Genomic DNA, 21,536 nt, shown 5'->3' with positions numbered 1-21,536 from the left:
GAAAAATGGAAAATATTAAAAGAAAAATAAAGGGGAAAAAAAGAAACATTGGAAAAAAGGAAATATATTAAAGAAAATGGGATAAAAATTGAAGAAAAATGGATGAATGAAGAAAAATGGGGGAGTTAAAATAAATAAAAATGAGAAAAATTAAAAGAAGTGGTGATAAAATGAAGAAAATGGGAAAAAATAAAGAAAAAAGGTAAATAAAAATAGAAAAGGAAAAATAAATAAGGAAAAATGAAAGGAATAAAGAAAAATGAAAATGGAGAAAAGAAAAATGGGAACAGGAAAAAAATTAAAAGAAAAAGGAAAAAATCAAGAAAAAAATTAAGAGAAAAATCAATGAAAATTTAAGAAAAAAATGAAAAAAAATTAAAAAATGAAAAGAAAAAAGTGGAAAAAATTAAAGAAAAATGGATAAATAAAAGAAAAATAAAGGGAAAAAAAGGGGAAAAATTGAAAAAAAGAGAAAAAATAAAATTAATGAACAAAAAATAAAACCTCCAAGAATTGAGGAGCAAATCCTGCCCAATTTTCCTGCTCCCCCTCCCAGGAGCTTTCCCGACACCTCCACAGAGCTGCGAAGTGAAAATTCCAAATCTCCAAACCCTGAACCTCCTAAAACAAAAAAAAGTTTTGTTGTTGTTGGTTTTTTTCTTTTTTCCCCCCTTTTCTTTTTTTTTTTTTCCTTTTTCCAGAGGAAAAAAAAAAATTTCCGCTCCCAACGCAGCGAGAAATTCGGGAAGCGGAAAAGACAAAAAAAGAAAAAATAAAAATTTTCCTTGTGTGGATTAGTGGGAAAAAAAAAAAAATAAAATACCCTCAAAATCCATAATAATAAAAAAAAAAATCCCAATTTTTTTTTCTGGGTTTCCCTCTGGAAAAGAGCAAAGAATATCCCAAAAAAAAAAAAAAAAAAAGGAAAATATTGGGGAATGTTTGACACCATTTTATTCATCTTCAACTGCAGTGGAAAAATAGAAACCTTTTACAAGCGCCGGCGTTGTCAGCTCAACTCAAGTTATATATTTATATATTTTATATAAATTTCTTTTTTTTTTTTTTTCCTTTTTTTTTTCCTGTTTTTTATTTTTTTCCTCGTGTTTTTTGTTTTTTTTTTTTTTCCAAGTGCAGCAAGAGACCAAAAACCACATCGAGCCTGATCCGAATCGAGCCCCGAAAAAGCAAAATAAAAAATAAAAATAAATCCCAAATAATTCCAAATAAACGGCTTTTAATCCCATTTTTTGTGATTTTTTTTTTTTCACATCCAATTTCCTTCTCCAAACATCATCTGAATTTTTAAATAATTTTTTTTTTCTTCTTTTTGTATGTATTTTTATTTTTTTCTTTTTTTTTTTTTTTTTTATTTCAACGCTTTTTTGAACTCTTTGGCACAATTTTGATTCTGCTACAGTCCGAGTCAGGAGATCTCTTTTCCCAAATTGCAGCACTTTTTTTTTAAAAAAAAAAGAAAAAAAATTCCAATTCTTAATTTTTTTTTCCTGACTTTTTTTTTTTATGGAATTTTTTAAGCCTGAAACTCGCTGGACAAATGGATTTTTCTATTCCCTGCAACCCAAAAATTGTGTTTTTTTCCCCCATTTCTACATTCACAGTTGAATATTTAAGGAAGGAAAGGCGCTTTTGTTGCTGAGCAGGACAAGCCAAGAGCTCCGAACATTCAGCATTCCCTAAAAATAAAATCCCTAAAAAAGCGACTTTCCTTAATTTTTTTTTTAATTTTTTTAATTTTTTTTTTCCTCTTTTCTACTATTTTTTCCCCATCTCTTACTGCCTGAACCTCAGTTATGAAATGCAACAGCTGAACCCTTAAATTTTGTATATTTTAGATATTTTTTTGTCTTTTTTTTTTGAATTTTTTTGTCTTTTTTTTTTTCCCGGATTTTTTTTTTTTTGTGATTTTTGGGAAAAAAAAAAAAATAAGAGAGAAACTGCAATGAATTCTTTTTTTTTTTTCTTTTTTTTTCTTTTTTTTTTTGGGAAGTTGAGAATGTGGATATGACCTCACTCACACACACTCACTCCTCTTGAAATTCCTTCTCTCTCCTTTGGGATTTGCCTCATCCCGGAGATTCCCAAATCCCTGGGACATTCCCAAATCCCTGGGAAATTCCCAAATCCCTGGGACATTCCCAAATCCCTGGGAATTCCCAATTTTCCACCTCTCTCTCTCTCTCTCTCTCCAGCAGCCAAAACCTCACAGAGCACCACTTGAATCCCAATTTTCCCCGTTTTTCCCTCATTTTCACCTCTGAGCCGCTCCTGGGAATTTTCAGGTTTGGTTTTTCTTTCCCCCTGCTATTTTTTTTTTTTGTTGTTGTTTTTGGTGTTTTCCTTGGAATTTTTGGGGCACAGAATTCCCTCCTGGATGCCGGGGTTCTCACCAAACGTTGGGATTTTTGTTCCGAGCCTCACTCACTCATCCTCAGCATCCTCTCATTCCCAAACATTCCGCACACGTCCTCACTCCCGGGGTTTTTTTTGGGGGGTTTTGTAGGAGATTGGAGATTTTTTCCTTTTTTTTTTTTTTTCTTTCTCTTGGTGGTGTTGGTGGTGGTGTTGTTTTTTCCAGTGGGGGTCCTCAGGTGTCGTCCCAATGGTAACAGATCTGGAAAAGGAGAGGGGGAAAGAAAAATGGGATTTAAGGGGAAAAATGGGATTTAGGGGGGAAAAAGGGATTTGGGGAATTGAGGGGAAAAAAAAGGGATTTAAGGGGAAAAATGGGATTTAGGGGGGAAAAAGGGATTTGGGGAATTGAGGGGAAAAAAAAGGGATTTAAGGGGAAAAATGGGATTTAGGGGGGAAAAAGGGATTCAGGGAATCGAGGGGAAAAAAAAAGGGATTTAAGGGGAAAAATGGGATTTAGGGGGGAAAAAGGGATTTGGGGAATTGAGGGGAAAAAAAAGGGATTTAAGGGGAAAAATGGGATTTAGGGGGGAAAAAGGGATTCAGGGAATCAAGGGGAAAAAAGGAAATTTAGAGGGAAAAAGGGAATTAAAAAGGGGGATTCAAGGGAAAAGGGGATTAAGGGAATTCAGGGACAAAAAGGGGATTCAGGGATAAAATGGGAATTCAGAGAATTTAAAGGAAGAAAGGGAATTCAGGGATTAAGATGAAAAAAGGGAATTCAGAGGAAAAAATGGGAATTCAGGGGGGTAAAAAGGGTATTCAGGTGATTAAGGGGAAAAAAAAACGGAATTTGGGGGGAAAAAAAGGGAATTCAGGGGGAAAAAGGGACTTAAAAGCCCTAAAAGTGGTTAAAAATGTGAGGATGTGGCTCTTGGGTTGGGCTCCATCCTAGAGATTTTTCCAACCTTAATAATTCCAAGATTACACAAAAAAAAAAAAAAGACCTCAACACCCCAAATCCCAGAAGAAAAAAATGGGGGGGAAAAAAAATCGACTTTGTAGGATTAAAAGAGAAATAAAAACCTCCAAATGGGGCTTTTTTTTCCACCAAAAACAAGGAAAGCAACCCTGTGAAAAACAGAATTTTGGGATTGGGATTCTTCCCAGGCTCTGCTGAGCCAATTCCCTGATTTTTTTGGGTGGGAAAAAAATCCGGGATGAGCCCTCACCAAGCTTGGTTCTTGAGTTTTCTCAGCTCTTTTGTGGCCCAGGTGGCGAGGGTTTTCGTTTTGTTCGTCTTGGATCTCCTCCCTTCCGTTAGCAGTTCATGGATCATGGGTCTGGCTTCTACTAATTTCAGGACATCCTTCCCAAAAGCTGTACACAAATCCCTGGAAGCAGAAAAATGAGGGGAAAAAAATGAGGTGAGTGGTAAAAAATGCTGGTCTGGGGCGTTGATTTTGGGGAAATTGTGATTAATGAATTGATTTCTTGCCCAAAGGTTGATTTCTCTATAATTTTCTTTAAATTCATCAGGAAAAATTGCTTTCTCTGTTCCCTAAGGATGAGGGTTTTGTGGTTTTTTTTTGGTTCTAAACTCATGGAAAAATCCTAAATCTGGGGTTTTTGTGGTGATTTTCTCAGCTGTGGAATCGTTTCACACCTGGAGCCCAACACCAAACTCCAACCCCAAAACTGACACTAAAAACTTCAGGAAAAAAGGGCAGATTCCAGGATTTCAACCTGGATTTCTCTGTTCCCTAAGGATGAGGAGGTTTTTTTTTGCTTCTAAACTCCTGGAAAAATCCTAAACCTGTGATTTTTGCGATAACTTTTTCACCTCATCCCTTACCTGCAGAATCGCTTCCAAACACCAAACTCCAACCCCAAAACTGACACTAAAAACTGCAGACAGGCAGGAAAAAAGGGCAGATTCCAGGATTTCAACCTGGATTTCTCTGTTCCCTAAGGATGAGAGGCTTTTTTTTGGTTTTGAACTCCTGGAAAAATCCTAAATCTGGGGTTTTTGTGGTGATTTTCTCAGCTGTGGAATCGCTTCACACCTGAAGCCCAACACCAAACTCCAACCCCAAAACTGACACTAAAAACTTCAGGAAAAAAGGGCAGATTCCAGGATTTTTCCTAGGAAAAGGGGGAAGGGGAGGCCTCACCCTATGAGTCCTGCGGCGCAGGCCACCACCCCGTCCGTGTGATCCTCGTCCCCTGCGATGTGGTCGATGTAGGAGAGGATAAATTCCACCCTGGGCTGCACCAGCATCACGTCAGCTGCAGGGGAAAGGCTTGGTCAGAGCTGGGAATTTTTGGGATGGATGTTTTGTGTTCCCAAAACAACCTGGATCCCACCTGGAACGGCTCCTCTGGGAGGGAAGGGGAATTGGGTCCTGGATTATTTGGGATTTTTGCTGTTCCTTGCTCTCAGGGTTTGTTGTCACAATCCCAAAAGGAGGCTCAGGGGGAAATCCTGGATCCCTGGAAATGTTCCAGGAATGTGGGGATGTGGCACTGGGAGTTAAGGGGGTGAAAGGGGATTAAGGGGGAAAAAAGGGAATTCAGATTAAAAAATGGGGAAAAAAAAAGGGAATTCAGGGGGAAAAATGAATTCAGGGAAATAAAGGGAAAAAGGAGATGCAGTTTGGACGTGCCACTGGATGATTTTAAAGGAAGGGAAGGAGCAGGTGACAAGGATGTGCCAACCTCAAAAGGAGGCTTAGGGAGGTTTGTATTTATTAATTTTAGGGATATTTGGGAATATTTCTCCACTAGATGGGTTTTAATGCCCCAAAAAAAACAGTGGATGTTGAACTGAGGGATGTGGCTGATCTTAAGGGAAGGAGCAGGGATGTGCCCAAGGACGTGCCAACCCCACAAGGAGCTTTGTATGGGATATTTGGGAATAATTCTCCGCTAGAAAGGTTCTAAATGCCCCAAAAAACCCAAGTGGATGTGGCACTGGGGGAGGTGGCACCGACTGGCTGATTTGAAGGGAAGGGACAGAGCCAAAAGGAGGCTTAGGGAGGTTTGTATGGGATATTTGGGAATATTTCTCCGCTAGAAAGGTTCTAAATGCCCCCAAAAAAAACCAGGTGGATGTGGCACTGGGGTCTGATTTTTCAGGATCTTTCCCAAGCTGGATGGCACTCACGGTGCACGTTCTCCTGGTCTCCCTTCAGCCCCTGGATGATCCCGGTGTAGGCCTCCAGGCAGCCCTCCCGCAGCTCGTTCAGGTAATCCACCATGTCGTAGTCGGACTGGGGACAGGGACAAAATGATGCCTCAAGTTTGAATTTTGATGTTTTTCCAGGTTCTCTGCTGCATTCATTACGTGGGACTCTGAATGTCAGCAAGTTCTCCTCACAGTTCACACACAACAATCCAGCCCCAGGAACAAGGGCACAGTTAGACCCAAAAAGTGCAAAAAGCAGAGGATTGATGGAGCAATCTGGGATTTCAAAACCTGGAGCTGCACTTGGACAATTAATCCCAACATGGAAATGGAGCAAAACTTTTAATGGAAGTGTGAAAACTCGTGACCAGTTGGGTGTTGGCTCTTGTGCTGCTCAAGGTGTATCCCTTAATAAATCCCATAATAAATTTTAATAAATCCTAAAGGAATAAAGTTATTCCTTTAACTCTGCTCCTGGCAGCCTCTTGAGGCATCAGGGTGAGACCCTGGGAATGTCCCCAGGGATTGGGGACAGCTCACCTTGTCCACCTGGGCCTGGGATGCCTGCTGGAGGGTGTTGAGCACCACGTCCAGGTACTTCTTGAACTCGCCCCCGATGGCCAGGGCGATGTCCCCGAACACCGAGAGGATCTGAGGCTTCACCGACCTGTGCACGTTCTCGTTCTGCAAGGAAAACACCCCCAGAGGGTCCTGGATCAGCGTGGGAATGGGGAAAGGAAAAGAGGGAACGGCCTCCAGCTGTGCCAGTTTTGGGGTTTTGTGCGGGATGCTTCGGAATGCTTCTCCAGTGGAAGGGTTGTGAAGTGTTGGAGCAAAGCACAGCCAGGGGTTGGAAAATGCCTGGAAATGTCCCAGGAATGTGGGAGAGGGAGGGGGGGAAAGGCAGGGAAAGGCAGGAAGAAAGGATTTTGGGAGGGAAGAAGAAAGGATTTTGGAAGGGAGGAATTCAGAATCTGGAAGAAATTCAAGACGAAGAAAGGACGGAAGGGAGGGAGTAATTAGGAAGGAAGGAAGGAAATCAGGAAGGAAGGAATCCAGGAATCCACAAAATTAGGAAGGAATTCAGGAAGGAAGGGAGGCAGAGGGAGTGGGAGAGATGAAGAGGGGGAGAGAGGAAGGAATTTAGGAGGAATTCAGGAAGGAATTTATTCAGGAATTCAGGAAGCTGCTAAAGGAGACGTTCCCTCAGAACCCAAATCCCTTGCCCCCAACACCCCCTGGCCGCTGTTCAAACGGCGTTGCCAAACACGAGACATTCCCGGAGGATTCCTCCCACTTCTCCCACCTCCCACTCCCCGGGGAAGAGTGTGCATCCAACTGTTACTCGGGAGCCGGGAATCTCCCACTCACCCCCAGGTTCTCCAGGAGCAGCTGCATCACCTCGTCGCAGAAGGGGAGGATGTTGGACTGCAGGGCTCGGCACAGGTCCCCCACCAACCCCACTGCCGACAGGCAGACCTGCAACGGAGCAGGGATCAGCCCTGGGGATTTGGGATCAGCCCCGGGGATTTGGGATCAGCCCCGGGGATTTGGGATCAGCCCCGGGGATTTGGGATCTGGAGACACGGGAGGGTGATTTGATCCTGGGAATAACGAGCTGGCTGACAGCACGGAGGGGTGGCACAAGGGCAGCACATGCAGGAGTGGCAGGGGTTTGGGTTGGAAAAACACATCCAAATTCCACAGTTTTCCAAGGGGAAGTCCCAGACAGGATTTGGGCTGGAAAAACAGCTCCAAAATCCCCATGGAGGCCACCAGGATTTGATATTCCAAGGGGAAACCCCAGCCATGATCTGATATTCCAAGGTAAAATCCCAGCCAGGATTTGGGCTGGAAAAAAAACAACTCCCAATTCCATAGATTTGCTCCAAGGGCAAATCCCAGCCAGGATTTGGGGAAAAACACCTCCAAATTCCAGTTTCACCCCATGGAGGCCACCAGGATTTGATATTTCAAAGGGAAATCCCAGCCAGGATTTGGTCTGGGAAAAAACCCTCCAGATTCCCCTGGAGGGCATCAGGATTTGAGACATTCCAAGGGGAATTTGCTGCCTTATCCACACTTTTCCTTGGAAGTAACTAAGAAAACGTAAGAAACCAAAATTCCACGCTCCAAGGTGGTTTGAATTTTAGAATCCCAGGATTGTTTGGGTTGGAAGTGACCCCACTGGATGGGCAGGGAACACCTTTCACTATCCCAACACTCATCCAACCTGGCCCTGGAAAATTCCAGGGATGGGGCAGCCACAATTTCCCTGGATAAAGGGAGAGATTGGATCCATACCTGGTACTCAGCATAGTTTTTCAGCCCAATCCCAAGGAAAGGTTTGAAGGCATCCATGTATTTCAGGAATTCTCCACCCAGGACTGTGCAGGGAAAACAATCCAGTGAGAAGGAAAATCCCAGTTTGTGGCGTTAGCCATAAAAAACAGATCAGATATCCCTGAAATTCCACGCGAAACAGTGAAAACCAACTCTCCACATGACAATTGAGTAACTGAAATGGACTGGAAAAATTCCCAAATTCTTACTGTAAGTAAGAAGAAAATATGCCAGACCACAATTCCATGCTCCAAGGTGGTCTAGATTTTAGAATCCCAGGACTTCTTGGGATGAAAGGGACTTTTAAGTGACACCATCCACTATACCAAGTTGCTCCAAGCCCTGTCCAACCTGGCCTTGGATATTTCAGGCATGTCAACACCCCCAGCTCTTGTTCACTGCCTTATCCACATTTTCCCTTGGAAATAATAAGAAAGTACAAGAAATCAAAATTCCACGCTCTAAGGTGGATTTGATTTCAGAATCCCAGGATTTCTTGATTTCAAGAGGAGCTTGAAGTGCCACCTTGGACACTTCCAGGGATGGAGCACCCCCACCTTCCCTGCACCACCCAGCCACAAATGACATTTTTCACCACGTTGCCCAAAATTACTGGATCTAACCCCATCCCAGGCTGTTCCCAGCCCATTCCTGACCTTCCACCAGGGTGCTGACGGCCATCAGGGCGTCCTCCTGCACCCCCCCGGAGCCGGCTGTGCTCTGGAACATTCTGAGCAGTGACGCCATCACCACGTCCGAGATCTGCAGCGCGTCCTGGTGCTGCACCTTCCGCAGCACGTTCTGAGGGAAAAATCATGGAAAATGGGCAAAAATCACTGCTCATTTCATTGGTAAGGCATTCCCGCACCCCTGGGTGTTGCAACTTCTGAGGGAAAAATCATGGAAAATGGACAAAAATCATTGCTCATCCCACTGCTAAGGCATTCCCGCACCCCTGGGTGCTGCACCTTCCGCAGCATGTTCTGAGGGAAAAATCATGGAAAACAGGCAAAAATCACTGCTCATCACACAGGTAAAGCATTCCCACACCCCTGGGAGTTGAAATTTCTGAGGGAAAAATCATGGAAAACAGGCAAAAATCACTGCTCATCACACAGGTAAAGCATTCCCACACCCCTGGGAGTTGAAATTTCTGAGGGAAAAATCATGGAAAATGGGAAAAAATCACTGCTCATCCCACAGGTAAAGCATTCCCACACCCCTAGGAGCTGCATTTTCTGAGGGAAAAATCATGGAAAACAGGCAAAAATCACTGCTCATCACACAGGTAAAGCATTCCCACACCCCTAGGAGCTGCATTTTCTGAGGGAAAAATCATGGAAAATAGGCAAAACCCACTGCTCATCCCAGCATTCCCACACCCCTGGGAGCTGTGATAAGGATGAAAGAGCTGCTGTTTGAACCCTTTTGCTGCCAAAAAAATCTGCTTTTGTGGCTGCAAAGTCCCGTTCATTTGGCTGCATTCAGATTTTCCAGCTGAATTTCCCTTTCCTGCTGCATGGGCTGTTCTCAAAGCTTTGCTACTTGTAAGCTGGAATTAAATATGACCAGCCCAAATTTAGCCTATTAAAAAAAGAAAAAAAAAAGAAAATACTTTTTTTTTTCACTGTTGCAGCTGAGCTTGTAGGGGTTGAACCCGAGTTTGGTTTCTGAATTAGTTTAGAAATGCTTGAAGTGGTTACAATTCAACAATTCCCAGGAAAACAAAAAAAATCCTTAACTTCCAGAGGAAAGTAATTATTTGAAGTTTAACTTTTCACTCCACAGAGACAGACTTTGGCTGTTTATGTAATTAAGACTTGATTTATGGAATTACAGGATGGTTTATATGGGAAGGAAGTTTAAAAATCCCCAAATTCCACAGACAAGAACATATTCCACTGAACCAAGTTGTTCCTTCCCATCCTTCCAGGGATGGGATTTTCTCACTTAACTTTAAATATTAACAAATGTTTTTCCTCTGCTGGATGTTCACAATTGTATCTCCAGCAAAACAACAAAAAAATTAGGTAAAAGACCAATAGATTTGATTTTTTTTTAATATGCTGAATTTTACTCAGTTGTTTTTAAGTATTTGCTGCAACTGAGTAAAAAATTCAGGTTCAGGTTTTGGGATAATAAAACCCCCAAGTTTAGAAATTAAAACTGGCAGCTTAATTCCACCTGGACTACACTCCCCTGACATAGATTAGTGCCCATCCTGTGAGTGAAAATTCCCCATTAGAACTCTTTCTAAGAACAGATTATTCCCATTTCCCATTATTTTCAAAAATTGGAGAGTGAAAACAACCACAAAGCTACTGAAGACGAAATTAAGGATTTCTTAAATCAACCTCGAGACCACCTGGGTTGCTCTGAGCTGATTTTTGAGGGAAAACGCCCTTTTTGGAGTGGCGTTTGCAGCAGCAAGCACTGCACTGGTGGCTCCTGCTCATTAGCAGATGTTTAATTGGGAATTCTGAGGACACTCAGAACATTTTAATTGGTGCCATTTGGATCAGGAGCACCAAGCACGAGAGGCAGATGAAGGAATCAAAGCCATGAGGGAATTTTTTTGTTGTTGACTGTGGGATTGTTGAGGCTGTAGCCAACCCAAGAACCAATCTGACAGCACAGACAATTCTTTTATAAAATCCCCAACAGCGTTGAGTCATATTGCCCTGGATTTTGTCACTAGAGCACAACTTAGAGACTTCTGAACCTTGCAGCACCTCCCACGTGTCAGCTGGGACCCAAATTCCACTTTTTTCATTCAATTCTCAGCACCAGGAGCTGAGGTTGGATCTTCAGGGGGCACAGAAACGCCTCAAAAATCACTTTATTCCCACAAAAAATAAACAGGAGAGAGGAATTTACCTGGAGAGTAGCACAGAGAAGGGACTGGAGATCGTTGAACTGAATTCTGTCAGAGGTGCTCTGGATGTGAGACTGAAACAAGAACAAAACCCCGCGTGTGAAGAGGCTGCCTGGGATCCTGGCAGCTCCAGAGAGAGCCAGGTTGTACTTTAAATATTTGTTCTTTTCAGATTTCAGAGCAGAGGGGCTGTGAAGAAGCTGAATATAGAATCCCTGAGTGGTTTGGGACCTTAAATCCCATCCATTCCCATGGGCAGGGACACCTCCCACCATCCCTGCATTTGGAGACTCCCAGGGACAGAGCAGCCACAATTTCCCTGTTTTAAATCAGGATTTACCCACCTCCATCTGCAGCACTTGCTGGAGCCTCTCCATGATGACCAGGGTGGTTTTTTGGACAGCAGGATAACAGTCCTTGGCACTGTTTTTCACTATTTCCATCAGGGATTCATAGGCAGAACTCCTCAAGTTATTCTGGTGTCCATCAGGTCTGCAACAGAAGGAGGAAGATTTGCAGCTCCCAGTGCTTGGAAACAGATTTTTTTTTAATTTTAGTAAACCAGCAACAGCTCCATTTGAGTGCTGTGACAAGCAGGAGCCACTTGAAAAGCCTTGAAATAAAAGGAATTTGTGAAGCCACTTCTGGCACATTTCATTTTAATGATTTTCAGTTTTTAAAATGATTTTCAGTAGCTCTCACAACAAGGAGAGGGACAGAAGGAGCCTCGGAGCTGGTGTCAGGTAAGCAGCACTTCAAAGCCCCTCCCCAGACACCTCTGAGAGTGTGAAATTTGAAATTAAGGCACCTGAGATGATTGATGGGCTCCAGAGCCTTGAGCCAGACACTCCAGTCCCAGCTGGATGCAAATGAAGACAGGGAAAGAGTTTAAATTTTCAACTGGGACAAGGTTTTTAAGAAGAATCAGCAGCAAAAAGGCTCAGTCAGTCTATGGAGCTGATATAGGGATTGAACCTCGAGCTGTCAAGATTTATGTGACCTCCAAGCCACCATAAAATTTGAGTTTTAGCCTTTTTTCCCCCTGCACCTCGTAGCGAAATATTTTGCCTTATCTATTTTCTGTTTCAGCTGGGATGGGAATGGGAGATTAAGTAGGTCCCTGACTCTTCTGGGAGCACCTGGAGCTGATGGGAAAAACAATCAGGAAAAGGAACAAACACAAATCCCTGTTACATCCTGCTGCAATTCCTGATTATCCTGGGGTCCTGCAGGCAACTGGGTTGCACAAAAAGGGCAGAGTCTTAAAACTGTGGCGTTAAACTTGGAGATTTAAGGGGAAATAAGGGAGATGTGAGGAGAAACAGGAGACATGTGAGGGGAAAATGGGGGAGATGTGAGGGGAAAATGGGGGGGAGATGTGAGGGGAAAATGGGGGGGAGATGTGAGGGGAAAATGGGGGGGAGATGTGAGGGGAAAATGGGGGGGAGATGTGAGGGGAAAATGGGGGGGAGATGTGAGGGGAAAATGAGGGGGAAGTGTGAGGGGAAAATAGGAGAGAGGTGAGGGGAAAATAGGAGAGACGTGAGGGGAAAATGAGGGGGAAGTGTGAGGGGAAAATGAGGGGGAAATGTGAGGGGAAAATGAGGGAGAGATGTGAGGGGAAAATAGGAGAGATGTGAGGGGAAAATAGGAGAGAGGTAAGGGGAAAACAGGGGGGAGATGTGAGGGAAAATGACGAGAGATGTGAGGGGAAATGGGGGAGATATGAGGGGAAATGAAAGGGAGATGTGAGGGGAAAACGGGGCAGATTCAAAGGAAAATGGGAAAGGGACACTCCTAGACTTCCTAAAACCAGATATGAACAAAATTATGAGAAATTATTCAGCGTGAAGAGCTGTTTCCCTGGGATTTGCATCCTCTATTCCTCTAGGTTTTTTATACCAAATAAAGCCACATTTTTAATCCAACACCAGATCTCAGCTGCCAAGAAGAGCCCGAGAGCATGGAGTGGGAAATAATTGAAAAAAAGGCTTTTTGGAGAGGTTGTTTTACCTGTCTGCAGTCTCCAGCAGTTTCTGCACTATCAGCTCAAAGGAGGAGGATAAGCAGTAGGTTGCTGGCTCTTCCTGATCATCAGCCACATCTGCAGCTTCATAGGCAGCTTCAGCAAGGCTGGAGAAGGCCTGGAACACAAAATATCCTTTGGTTTTCCACCCTCACAGCTCCAGAAATTCAGATTCCATAGGTTTTGATTCCAAAATACAACAAAAAAAGGTAACAAACCCAAACTAAAATGTGTGCAGGATGAACAATTCCAGAGCAGTTTAACTGTGATATAAGTGGGTGAGAGGAGCTAAAAGCTTCCTGGTTTTTTATTTTACTCTACAAACACTCAGGAATCATCATCAGGAGACAAAAGCCACCTGGATTTTTGCCAGGATAACAGAGCAGGGAAAACCCCTTTGTGCTGATGAATCTTGGAACCTCTGGAATTCTAAAAAGAAGAGATTCTGTCACTTCTAGAAGTTGTTTTGACAGGAAAATCCTCCTCCCCAGCTCAGTCTGAAGGAGCAGCTCCTGGGTGGCAGTGGGGACATGAGAGACCACAAAGCATCAGCAAAAAAAAATTCCTGCTTCCCAAATTATTTCTGGGATCGCTCCAGGAACAGGTTTGGGTTTGGGCCTTGAGGCAATCCAATAAAAAGTTTAATCCAAAAATCCCTTTTCCCAACCCCATGACAGCAGGGACAGTTCTAGCATTCCCAGACTAGAGGCAACTTCTACACTCAGTTGAGTATCAACATTTTTTTCCCTAAAATTCAACCTTTTTCCTTTATTTTTTCCTGCCAGAGCCACAAAATAGAGTTGGGATAATGAAAGTGTCAACCAGTGTTTGCTGAGGGAGCAAACCATGGATTAACTGTGAAATTCACTAAAGTGTGTGCAGATAAATATATAAATCAACATTAAAAATTATATAAATATGTTCAATTATAGAAATATATAAACCCATATAAATATATATAAAGTATAAACCCACATAAATATATTTATGTATAAATATATAAAATAATATATATAAAATAATATAAATATATAAAATATATAAAATAATATAAAAATATATAAAATTACATAAACATAGGAAACAATATAAAGATACAAATGTGTCTATTTTTATATATTAATTTGCATTTATAGATTTTAATTTATATTTAATAAAGCCCTTGACAGAAGCGTGAAGCCGGATGGGAACCAGGCTCTGCCTGAGGGAAAATGGGAGAGATGTGAGGGAAAAAGGGAGATTTGGGGGAAAATAGGGGAGATTTGAGGGAAAACGGGAAGAGACATGAGGGAAAGTGGGAAGAGACTCGAGGGAAAGCGGGAAGAGACGTGAGGGAAGGCGGGAAGAGACGTGAGGGAAGGCGGGAAGAGACGTGAGGGAAGGCGGGAAGAGACGTGAGGGAAGGCGGGAAGAGACGTGAGGGAAGAGACATGAGGGAAAAAGGGAGATTTGAGGGAAAAGGGGAAGAGACGTGAGGGAAGGTGGGAAAAGATGCGAGGGAAGGCGGGAAGAGACGCAAGGGAACAAGGGAGATTTGAGGGAAAACGGGAGATTTGAGGGAAAGGGGGTAGAGACGTGAGGGAAAGCGGGAAGAGACATGAGGGAAAGTGGGGGAGATTTGGTCAGACAAGACCAAACAACCTCAAGGGACACCCAGGCTGGATATTAAGGAAATTTCCTTCATGGAAAAAATCCCAGGCATCTGAACAAGCTGCCTGGAGCAGGGCTGAGCTCCCAATCCCTTCAAATTCACCAATGAGCACAGAAGAGCCAACACAATTTAGCGGCGGTACTGGGGAAACACTCGGACAAAAACCCTTCCAGATCCCACCAGGAGCTGTTTTTCCCAGTGGATCCGGATTCATGGCGGAGTTTGGGGGGTTCCTCACCCAGCAGACGTTGGTGGCCACCCTGGGCTCGGCACTCAGCCCCTCCATCAGGCACTGCAGCAGTGGGGCCAGGTAGATGTCGTTGATGGCGGCCTCGGGCAGCATCTCGCAGATCCTGCCCACAGTCCAGGCCGTCGTGTCCCTGACCACCACACTGGGATCCTTCATCAGCTCTATCAACGTTGGCATGGCCTGGGAAAGAACAGTGAGAAACCAGGTAAGGGGGGAAAAAAATAATCCTGCATTTATCCCAATCCTCTAGTTTATTTAGGAGGTATTTAATTTTGTATTAATGTGATCACTTTTCCAAACACCTTCACCAAGGTTGGTTTTACTCAGCATGTCCAAAGAAGTTTATACATTCAGTAAATATTATCGTTTTCACTTCTTCAAATGCATTTCTTCCCATATTTCTACCTACCAGAGTCCCAAAGCAGATCTGAGATAACTTAATGTGAGTGCTGGGTTATGGATCAAATGCAGGATTTGGATTTGAGATGCTCTCCTCCAATTAACCTACAAATTTTGGGCTTTAAAAGCCTCCAAAACAGGTGATGTTCTTCTGATTTTCCTTAAATTAAGGGCATGTGCAAATCAGACATTCTCCTTCAATTAACCCAGAGATTTTGGGCTCTAAAAGCTTCCACAAAGGGGTTATAACCTTCTCATTTTCCTTAAATTAAGAGCACAAGCAAATCAAACATTCTCCTCCAATTAACCCAGTGATTTTTAGCTCCAAAAATCTCTAAAACCAGATAATATCCTTTTGATTTTCTTTAAATTAAGAGCACATGCAGATCAGGCATTCTCCCCCAGATAACCCAGGGATTTTGAGCTCTAAAAGCCTCCAAAAACTCAGAAAACTCAGGCTCTCCAAAACAGGTTGTGTTTCCTCTGAAACAAATGATAATGAAACAAATGATGAAAATTATATGCTCTCATTTTCCTTAAATTAAGAGGATATGCAAATCAGACATTCTTCCTCAATTAACCCAGCGATTTTGGGCTCTAAAACTCTCCAAAACCCCACAAAACTCAGGCTGCACAAGCCCCCAAAACAGCTGATATCCTTCTGATTTTCCTTAAAATAAGAGCAAAACAGACATTCTCCTCCACAGAACCATGCAATTTTTAGCTCTGAAAGCCTCTAAATATGAGACTTTTACCTCCAAAAAACAGATTATATCCCTCTTGATCCTCCTTACGCGAAAACCTCACGCAAACCCGACGCCCTCCTCTGAAAAACCACAACATTTTAACCTCTTTTTCCTAAAAACCTCACCTGTATTACTAAAGGTTTGAGTTGGTTGGGCTCGGGCCCTTCCAGGATGCACCCGAAGGCCATGACGGCCGCATCCCGGTACCTCCAGTCGGGGTTTTTGATGTGCTCCTTGATGAAGGGCAGCACGTGGGGGACGATGTCGTCCTCGCAGCACGTGGCCAGCAGCATCAGGCACACCCCTGCCGCCTTGCAGGGGTTCCAGTCGTCATCGTCGTCGTTCTCATCCTGGAAAAAAATGTCCCCTGAGGTGTTACACGGTGATAAAACCTCAGCAAAAATAAAATAGCTTTTAAAAAATGTAATTCAGGGTTTATTATTCTGGTTGTAGACTAATAAATTCCTGATAAAGGGATTTTATATTAATTATAAATATATATTATATACATAAATATATATTACATATATATAAACATATAATATAAACAGCCTAATAAATTCCTGATAAAGGAATTTTTATTAATTCTAATATATATAATATAAATATATTATATATAAAAAAATAATATAAATAGCCTAATAAATTCCTGATAAAGGAATTTTATATTAAAAATATATACTATATATATTATATATAAATAGCCTAATAAATTCCTAATAAAGGGATTTCATATTAATTATGTATAATATATATATTATATATATAAATAGCCTAATAAATTCCTAATAAAGGGATCTTATATTAATTATAAGATATATAATACAAATATATTACATATATAAAAATATATAATATAAATAGCCCAATAAATTCCTGATAAAGGATTTTAATATAAATTTTAATATATATAAATATATTATATATATAAATATATAATATAAATAGCCTAATAAGTTCCTGGTAAAGGAATTTTATATTAATTATATACAATATAAACATATTTTATATATATAAAAATATATTATATAAATAGCCTAATAAATTCCTGGTAAAGGAATTTTATATTAATTATAATATATATAATATAAATAAATATTATATAGATAAATATATCATATAAATAGCCTAATAAATTCCTAATAAATTCATGAGAATAGAATCCTGTAACGGGGAAAATTTGGTTGTTCTTGTAAGAAGGAATTTGGAGATTGTGACAATTAACTGACACCTGCAACAGCTATCCTAAATCATTAAAAGAAAAAAATGCATGGCCAGCACATAACCACCTCTGGTAAATGAAGTAATTAAGGTAACAACTGGTTACCAAGCAATTATAGTTTATTGTTTTATAATTACCAACAATATTATTAATATTATAAACTATAATATATGCTATATATTACATTAGATACTGTAATATAACTATTACTTAGAATTATGTTATAGTTCAGCACAACATTTCTAGGAAAATTATATATTTAGGAAAACTTTCTATTTATTATATATATATTAAATTATATATTCAGAGCTGCAGTTAATAAAAGATATCTTCCCCAAGTGGACCCAGCACCATTTAAAACCTCCTTTCCCAACCAAACTCAGTCTATTAAACTTTCAATTCCTTTCTGACTTTGAATGGCCTCATCCACCTCCCCAAAAAGAGCTTTTCCAGGTGGAATTTTGTCCCTTTGATCCCTCCCAGGTCCCTGCACCATTAAAAATCTCCTTTCCCAACTCCCAAAGCCTCCAGAGCTGCCCCTTTTTCATCCCCTGGGATCCTCCTGCAATTCCACTCTGCTCATCCAAGACCAAAAAGAAACCAGGAAAACAATTCCCTGGATTCACTCGGAGCACTTTCCCAGCCAAATGAAGCCTGTTCTGTTAATTAACAGTTTTATTTTATAATTAGGCAAGTGATTCCATTAATTTTGATTAGCCTGATTGCCCCAACAAATCCCTGGAAATGTTTTAAAGGGCCTAAACAAACCTAGGCCTCAAAAATCCCAGGGATTTGAGCCCACATGAGACAGAGGCTGTGGAATATTTGGTTTAATATCCCAAATATTCCCAGTAGGAATACAGGGAATCACCAAACCTCTCCAGAAATCACAAATCCTGGGAAAGAACAGCTCCAACAAATCCCTGGAAGTGTTTTACAGGGCCTAAAAAAAACCTAGGCCTCAAAAATCCCAGGGATTTGATCCCACATGAGGCAGGGGCTGTGGAATATTTGGTTTATTATCCCAAATATTCCCAGTAGGAATACAGGGAATCACCAAACCTCACCAGAAATCACAAATCCTGGGAAAGAACAACTCCAACAAATCCCTGGAAGTGTTTTACAGGGCCTAAACAAAACCTAGGCCTCAAAAATCACAGAGATTGGATCCCACATGAGGCAGGGGCTGTGGAATATTTGGTTTAATATCCCAAATATTCCCAGCAGGAATACAGGGAATCACCAAACCTCTCCAGAAATCACAAATCCTGGGAAAGAACAGCTCCAATAAATCCCTGGAAGTGTTTAACAGGGCCTAAACAAAACCAGGCCTCAAAAATCACAGGGATTTGAGCTCACATGAGGCAGAGGCTGTGGAATATTTGGTTTAATATCCCAAATATTCTCAGTAGGAATACAGGGAATCACCAAACCTCTCCAGAAATCACAAATCCTGGGAAAGAACAGCTCCAACAAATCCCTGGAAGTGTTTTACAGGGCCTAAAAAAAACCCTAGGCCTCAAAAATCCCAGGGATTTGATCCCACATGAGGCAGGGGCTGTGGAATATTTGGTTTATTATCCCAAATATTCCCAGTAGGAATACAGGGAATCACCAAACCTCTCTGGAAACCTCCTCTCCCAAATCCTGGGAAGCACAGCTCAAATAAATCCCTGGAGAGTTTAACAGGGCCTAAACAAAACCTAGGCCTCAAAAATCACAGAGATTGGATCCCACATGAGGCAGAAGCTGTGGAGTATTTGGTTTAATATCCCAAATATTCTCAGTAGGAATACAGGGTATCACCAAACCTCTCCAGAAATCACAAATCCTGGGAAAGAACAGCTCCAACAAATCCCTGGAAGTGTTTTAAAGGGCCTAAAAAAACCCTAGGCCTCAAAAATCCCAGGGATTTGATCCCACATGAGGCAGGGGCTGTGGAATATTTGGTTTAATATCCCAAATATTCCCAGTAGGAATACAGGGAATCACCAAACCTCTCCAGAAATCACAAATCCAGGGATGTGATCAGGGAAAAAGGAGGAAAGTCCCAGTCTCAGCCCAAAAATTGCTGCATCACTGGCTCAGAGTGGTGCATGAAACCTCATCACAGACCAGGGACCGCCACCTCCTGAGGCATTTTTGGGATCAGAGGAATCCAAAACCCAATTCCCAAAGGAGCCAGGGGGGACAGGAAGAGCTCCTGGGCTGCAATTCCCACTGGGAATGTGGCCCTCACCTGTTTTGTTAAGGTCTGGGTTAGAATAGGGACCAAATATTGCAGTGCCCCCTTGGCATAGAACTTGCTGGTGTGCTCTGGGGGCCGTCCTTGTTCTGCTGCCTGGAGGGAAGAAAAAGAGGTGAAAAGTTTATTTTCATCGATATATTTATCTGTTTTTATATAATTTTATTTTTTCTCAGCGTTACGAGGCTGAATGAGCAACTCCAAGAGGCACAAAATTCCCTTTTTTTAACCACCTTCCTTTCCAACAGGAATTCTGAGTTGCCTCAAGGGCACTTTGCAACGAGTTAAATATTTCAAAATCCACTTTAAATATTCCAAAATCCACTTTCATTCCTCATTCCTCCTCACAGGGCACAATTATCCCCATTTTCACTTGGCTGTCAGGTGTAATTACCAAGTGACCCCGAGGTGAAGGAGCAAAAGGTTTGGAGCAAATAAATCCCACCCCACTCTGCTGCCTGTCCTTTTATCCTTGATTTTTTTTTATTTTTTGGGAATCCAAGCACAGAGATTTAGCTGCTTTTAAAAAAATAGATGTGATTCATGCACAGCCCTTCAAATTTTCAGCTGTTATTGATCTCCACAGATAATTTCTGCAAACAGCATCTGCAAATTCCCCAAATTCCTTTCCAGCCTCAGCCATTCCACAGGATAATTATTTTTATTTCATCCAGAACCTCAGATTTGACTCATAAATCATGGATTTTTAGGGAATGTGAGACATCTTTTGGCACAAAGTTCTTCATGGTTGTGACAGCCCCCAAAATTTTGGATATTATTTCATTAATGCCATGGATTATTTCCAGGAAAAAGAAGGGAGAGCCCTGTGATAGGAGCTGCACGTGGATTTAGGTGGAAATAGGGAATAAGAATGGTAAAATTGAGTTATTTGAACAAAAACCACCAGGTTGGAGAGGGATGGGAGCAAGATGGGATGGTGGGAGGTGTCCCTGCCCATGGGAATGGGATTTAAGGTCCTTCCAACCCAAACTATTCCAGGATTTTGGGATTAACAGGAATTCCAAATGCAAAGTCAGCTAAAAATCCCCAATTTACCTGGGGGAGCAGAACCTGGGCCAGCACCAAGGAAGGAGCTAAAAACACCCAAAGGAGGAGCCAAAAGTATCCCAAATGAGGAGTTAAAAAATCCCAGATAAGGAGCTGAAAACCCTCAAATGAGGAGCTAAAAAATCCCAAATAAGAAGCTGAAAACCCCCAAAGGAGGAGGGAAAAACTCAACTCCCAAATGAGCTAGAAACTCCCAAAGGAGGAGCTAAAAATTCCAAAAGGAAGAATTAACAACTCCAAAATGAAGAATTAAAAAGTCCCAAAGAAGGAACCGAAAAGTTCCAAATAAAGAATTAAAAATTCCAAAGGGAAGAACTAAAAATTTCAAAATGAAGAATTAAAAACTCCAAAAGGATGAATTAAAAACTCCCAAAAGAGGAACCAAAAACTCTCAAGAAAGAAACCAAAAACTCCCAAAAAAAGGAACCAAAACCCCTCCAAAAGAAGAACCAAAATCTCTTTGGGGAATTTTTATTTGCTGGTTTTTTTTAAATTTATGACCCCAAAACCAACTGGGGGATTTTCCCCATCCCCACCCTGGCACAGCAGGAGGAACTCCCAGGATTTCAGCATTCCCAAAGGGATTATCCAGGGAATTCCAGCTTTTCCCAAGCCCCACCTCTGAGGCCTCGATGGCCAGGTCCATCTCCTCGTCGCAGACGTTGGACCAGAACTCGATGCCCTGCAGAGCCACCTCGTCTATGTCGCTTTTCATCGCCTCGATTGTGATCTGCAGGGTCAAAAAATGGGGGAAAAAAATGAGTTTTTAGGGGTTTATCCCTCCTGGAATTCATCCCAGTGTGTGGAAGTCAGGAAGAGTTGCTGGGTTGTGGGGAATTTGAGTTATGGAGTTTTAAAATTCAAAATAATCTGATTTTTTTCTGTTTTATCAACTCAAAGCTTCAGGGGGTTTGAGGTTTTTTTGTCCCATCTGGAATCTCAAAGCTGATGGGGTTTTTAGGGATTTTGCTGGGATTGAGATTTATTACTATTACTATTATTATTATTATTATCATCATCATCATCATTATTATTATCATCATCATCATCATTATCATCATCATCATCATCATCATTATCATCATCATCATCATTATCATCATTATCATTATTTCCCAGGGAAATTAAGGAAAATCAGGAATGGAGGTTTT

At 41.6% G+C, this 21,536-nt stretch overlaps 1 protein-coding gene across 2 annotated transcripts in view; it reads right to left on the bottom strand.

Annotated features, from left to right (window-relative positions):
- Positions 1–936: 936 nt before the first annotated feature.
- The window catches only part of KPNB1 (karyopherin subunit beta 1), a 38,209-nt gene continuing 17,609 nt past the window's right edge, over positions 937–21,536 (bottom strand). The window contains exons 8-22 of one of the 2 annotated variants that reach the window (XM_086864434.1): positions 21,005–21,115; positions 19,312–19,413; positions 15,976–16,200; positions 14,694–14,885; positions 12,792–12,922; positions 11,123–11,270; positions 10,781–10,852; positions 8,560–8,704; positions 7,865–7,947; positions 6,932–7,039; positions 6,101–6,244; positions 5,540–5,645; positions 4,548–4,662; positions 3,606–3,767; positions 937–2,635 (exon numbers count right to left, since the gene is read on the bottom strand). In XM_086864434.1, the coding sequence (XP_086720560.1) occupies position 2,635; positions 3,606–3,767; positions 4,548–4,662; positions 5,540–5,645; positions 6,101–6,244; positions 6,932–7,039; positions 7,865–7,947; positions 8,560–8,704; positions 10,781–10,852; positions 11,123–11,270; positions 12,792–12,922; positions 14,694–14,885; positions 15,976–16,200; positions 19,312–19,413; positions 21,005–21,115 (1,845 nt within the window). In that variant the 3' untranslated portion in view covers positions 937–2,634. Of the gene's footprint in view, positions 2,636–3,601; positions 3,768–4,547; positions 4,663–5,539; positions 5,646–6,100; positions 6,245–6,931; positions 7,040–7,864; positions 7,948–8,559; positions 8,705–10,780; positions 10,853–11,122; positions 11,271–12,791; positions 12,923–14,693; positions 14,886–15,975; positions 16,201–19,311; positions 19,414–21,004; positions 21,116–21,536 lie in introns of those variants that run through there. The other variant, XM_086864433.1, reaches the window with a different exon arrangement.

This window comes from Cyanistes caeruleus, chromosome 27 (genome assembly GCF_971803275.1).
Source record: "Cyanistes caeruleus chromosome 27, bCyaCae1.hap1.1, whole genome shotgun sequence".
Taxonomy (NCBI): domain Eukaryota; kingdom Metazoa; phylum Chordata; class Aves; order Passeriformes; family Paridae; genus Cyanistes; species Cyanistes caeruleus.
This window is presented reverse-complemented; position numbering and strand designations above follow the sequence as displayed.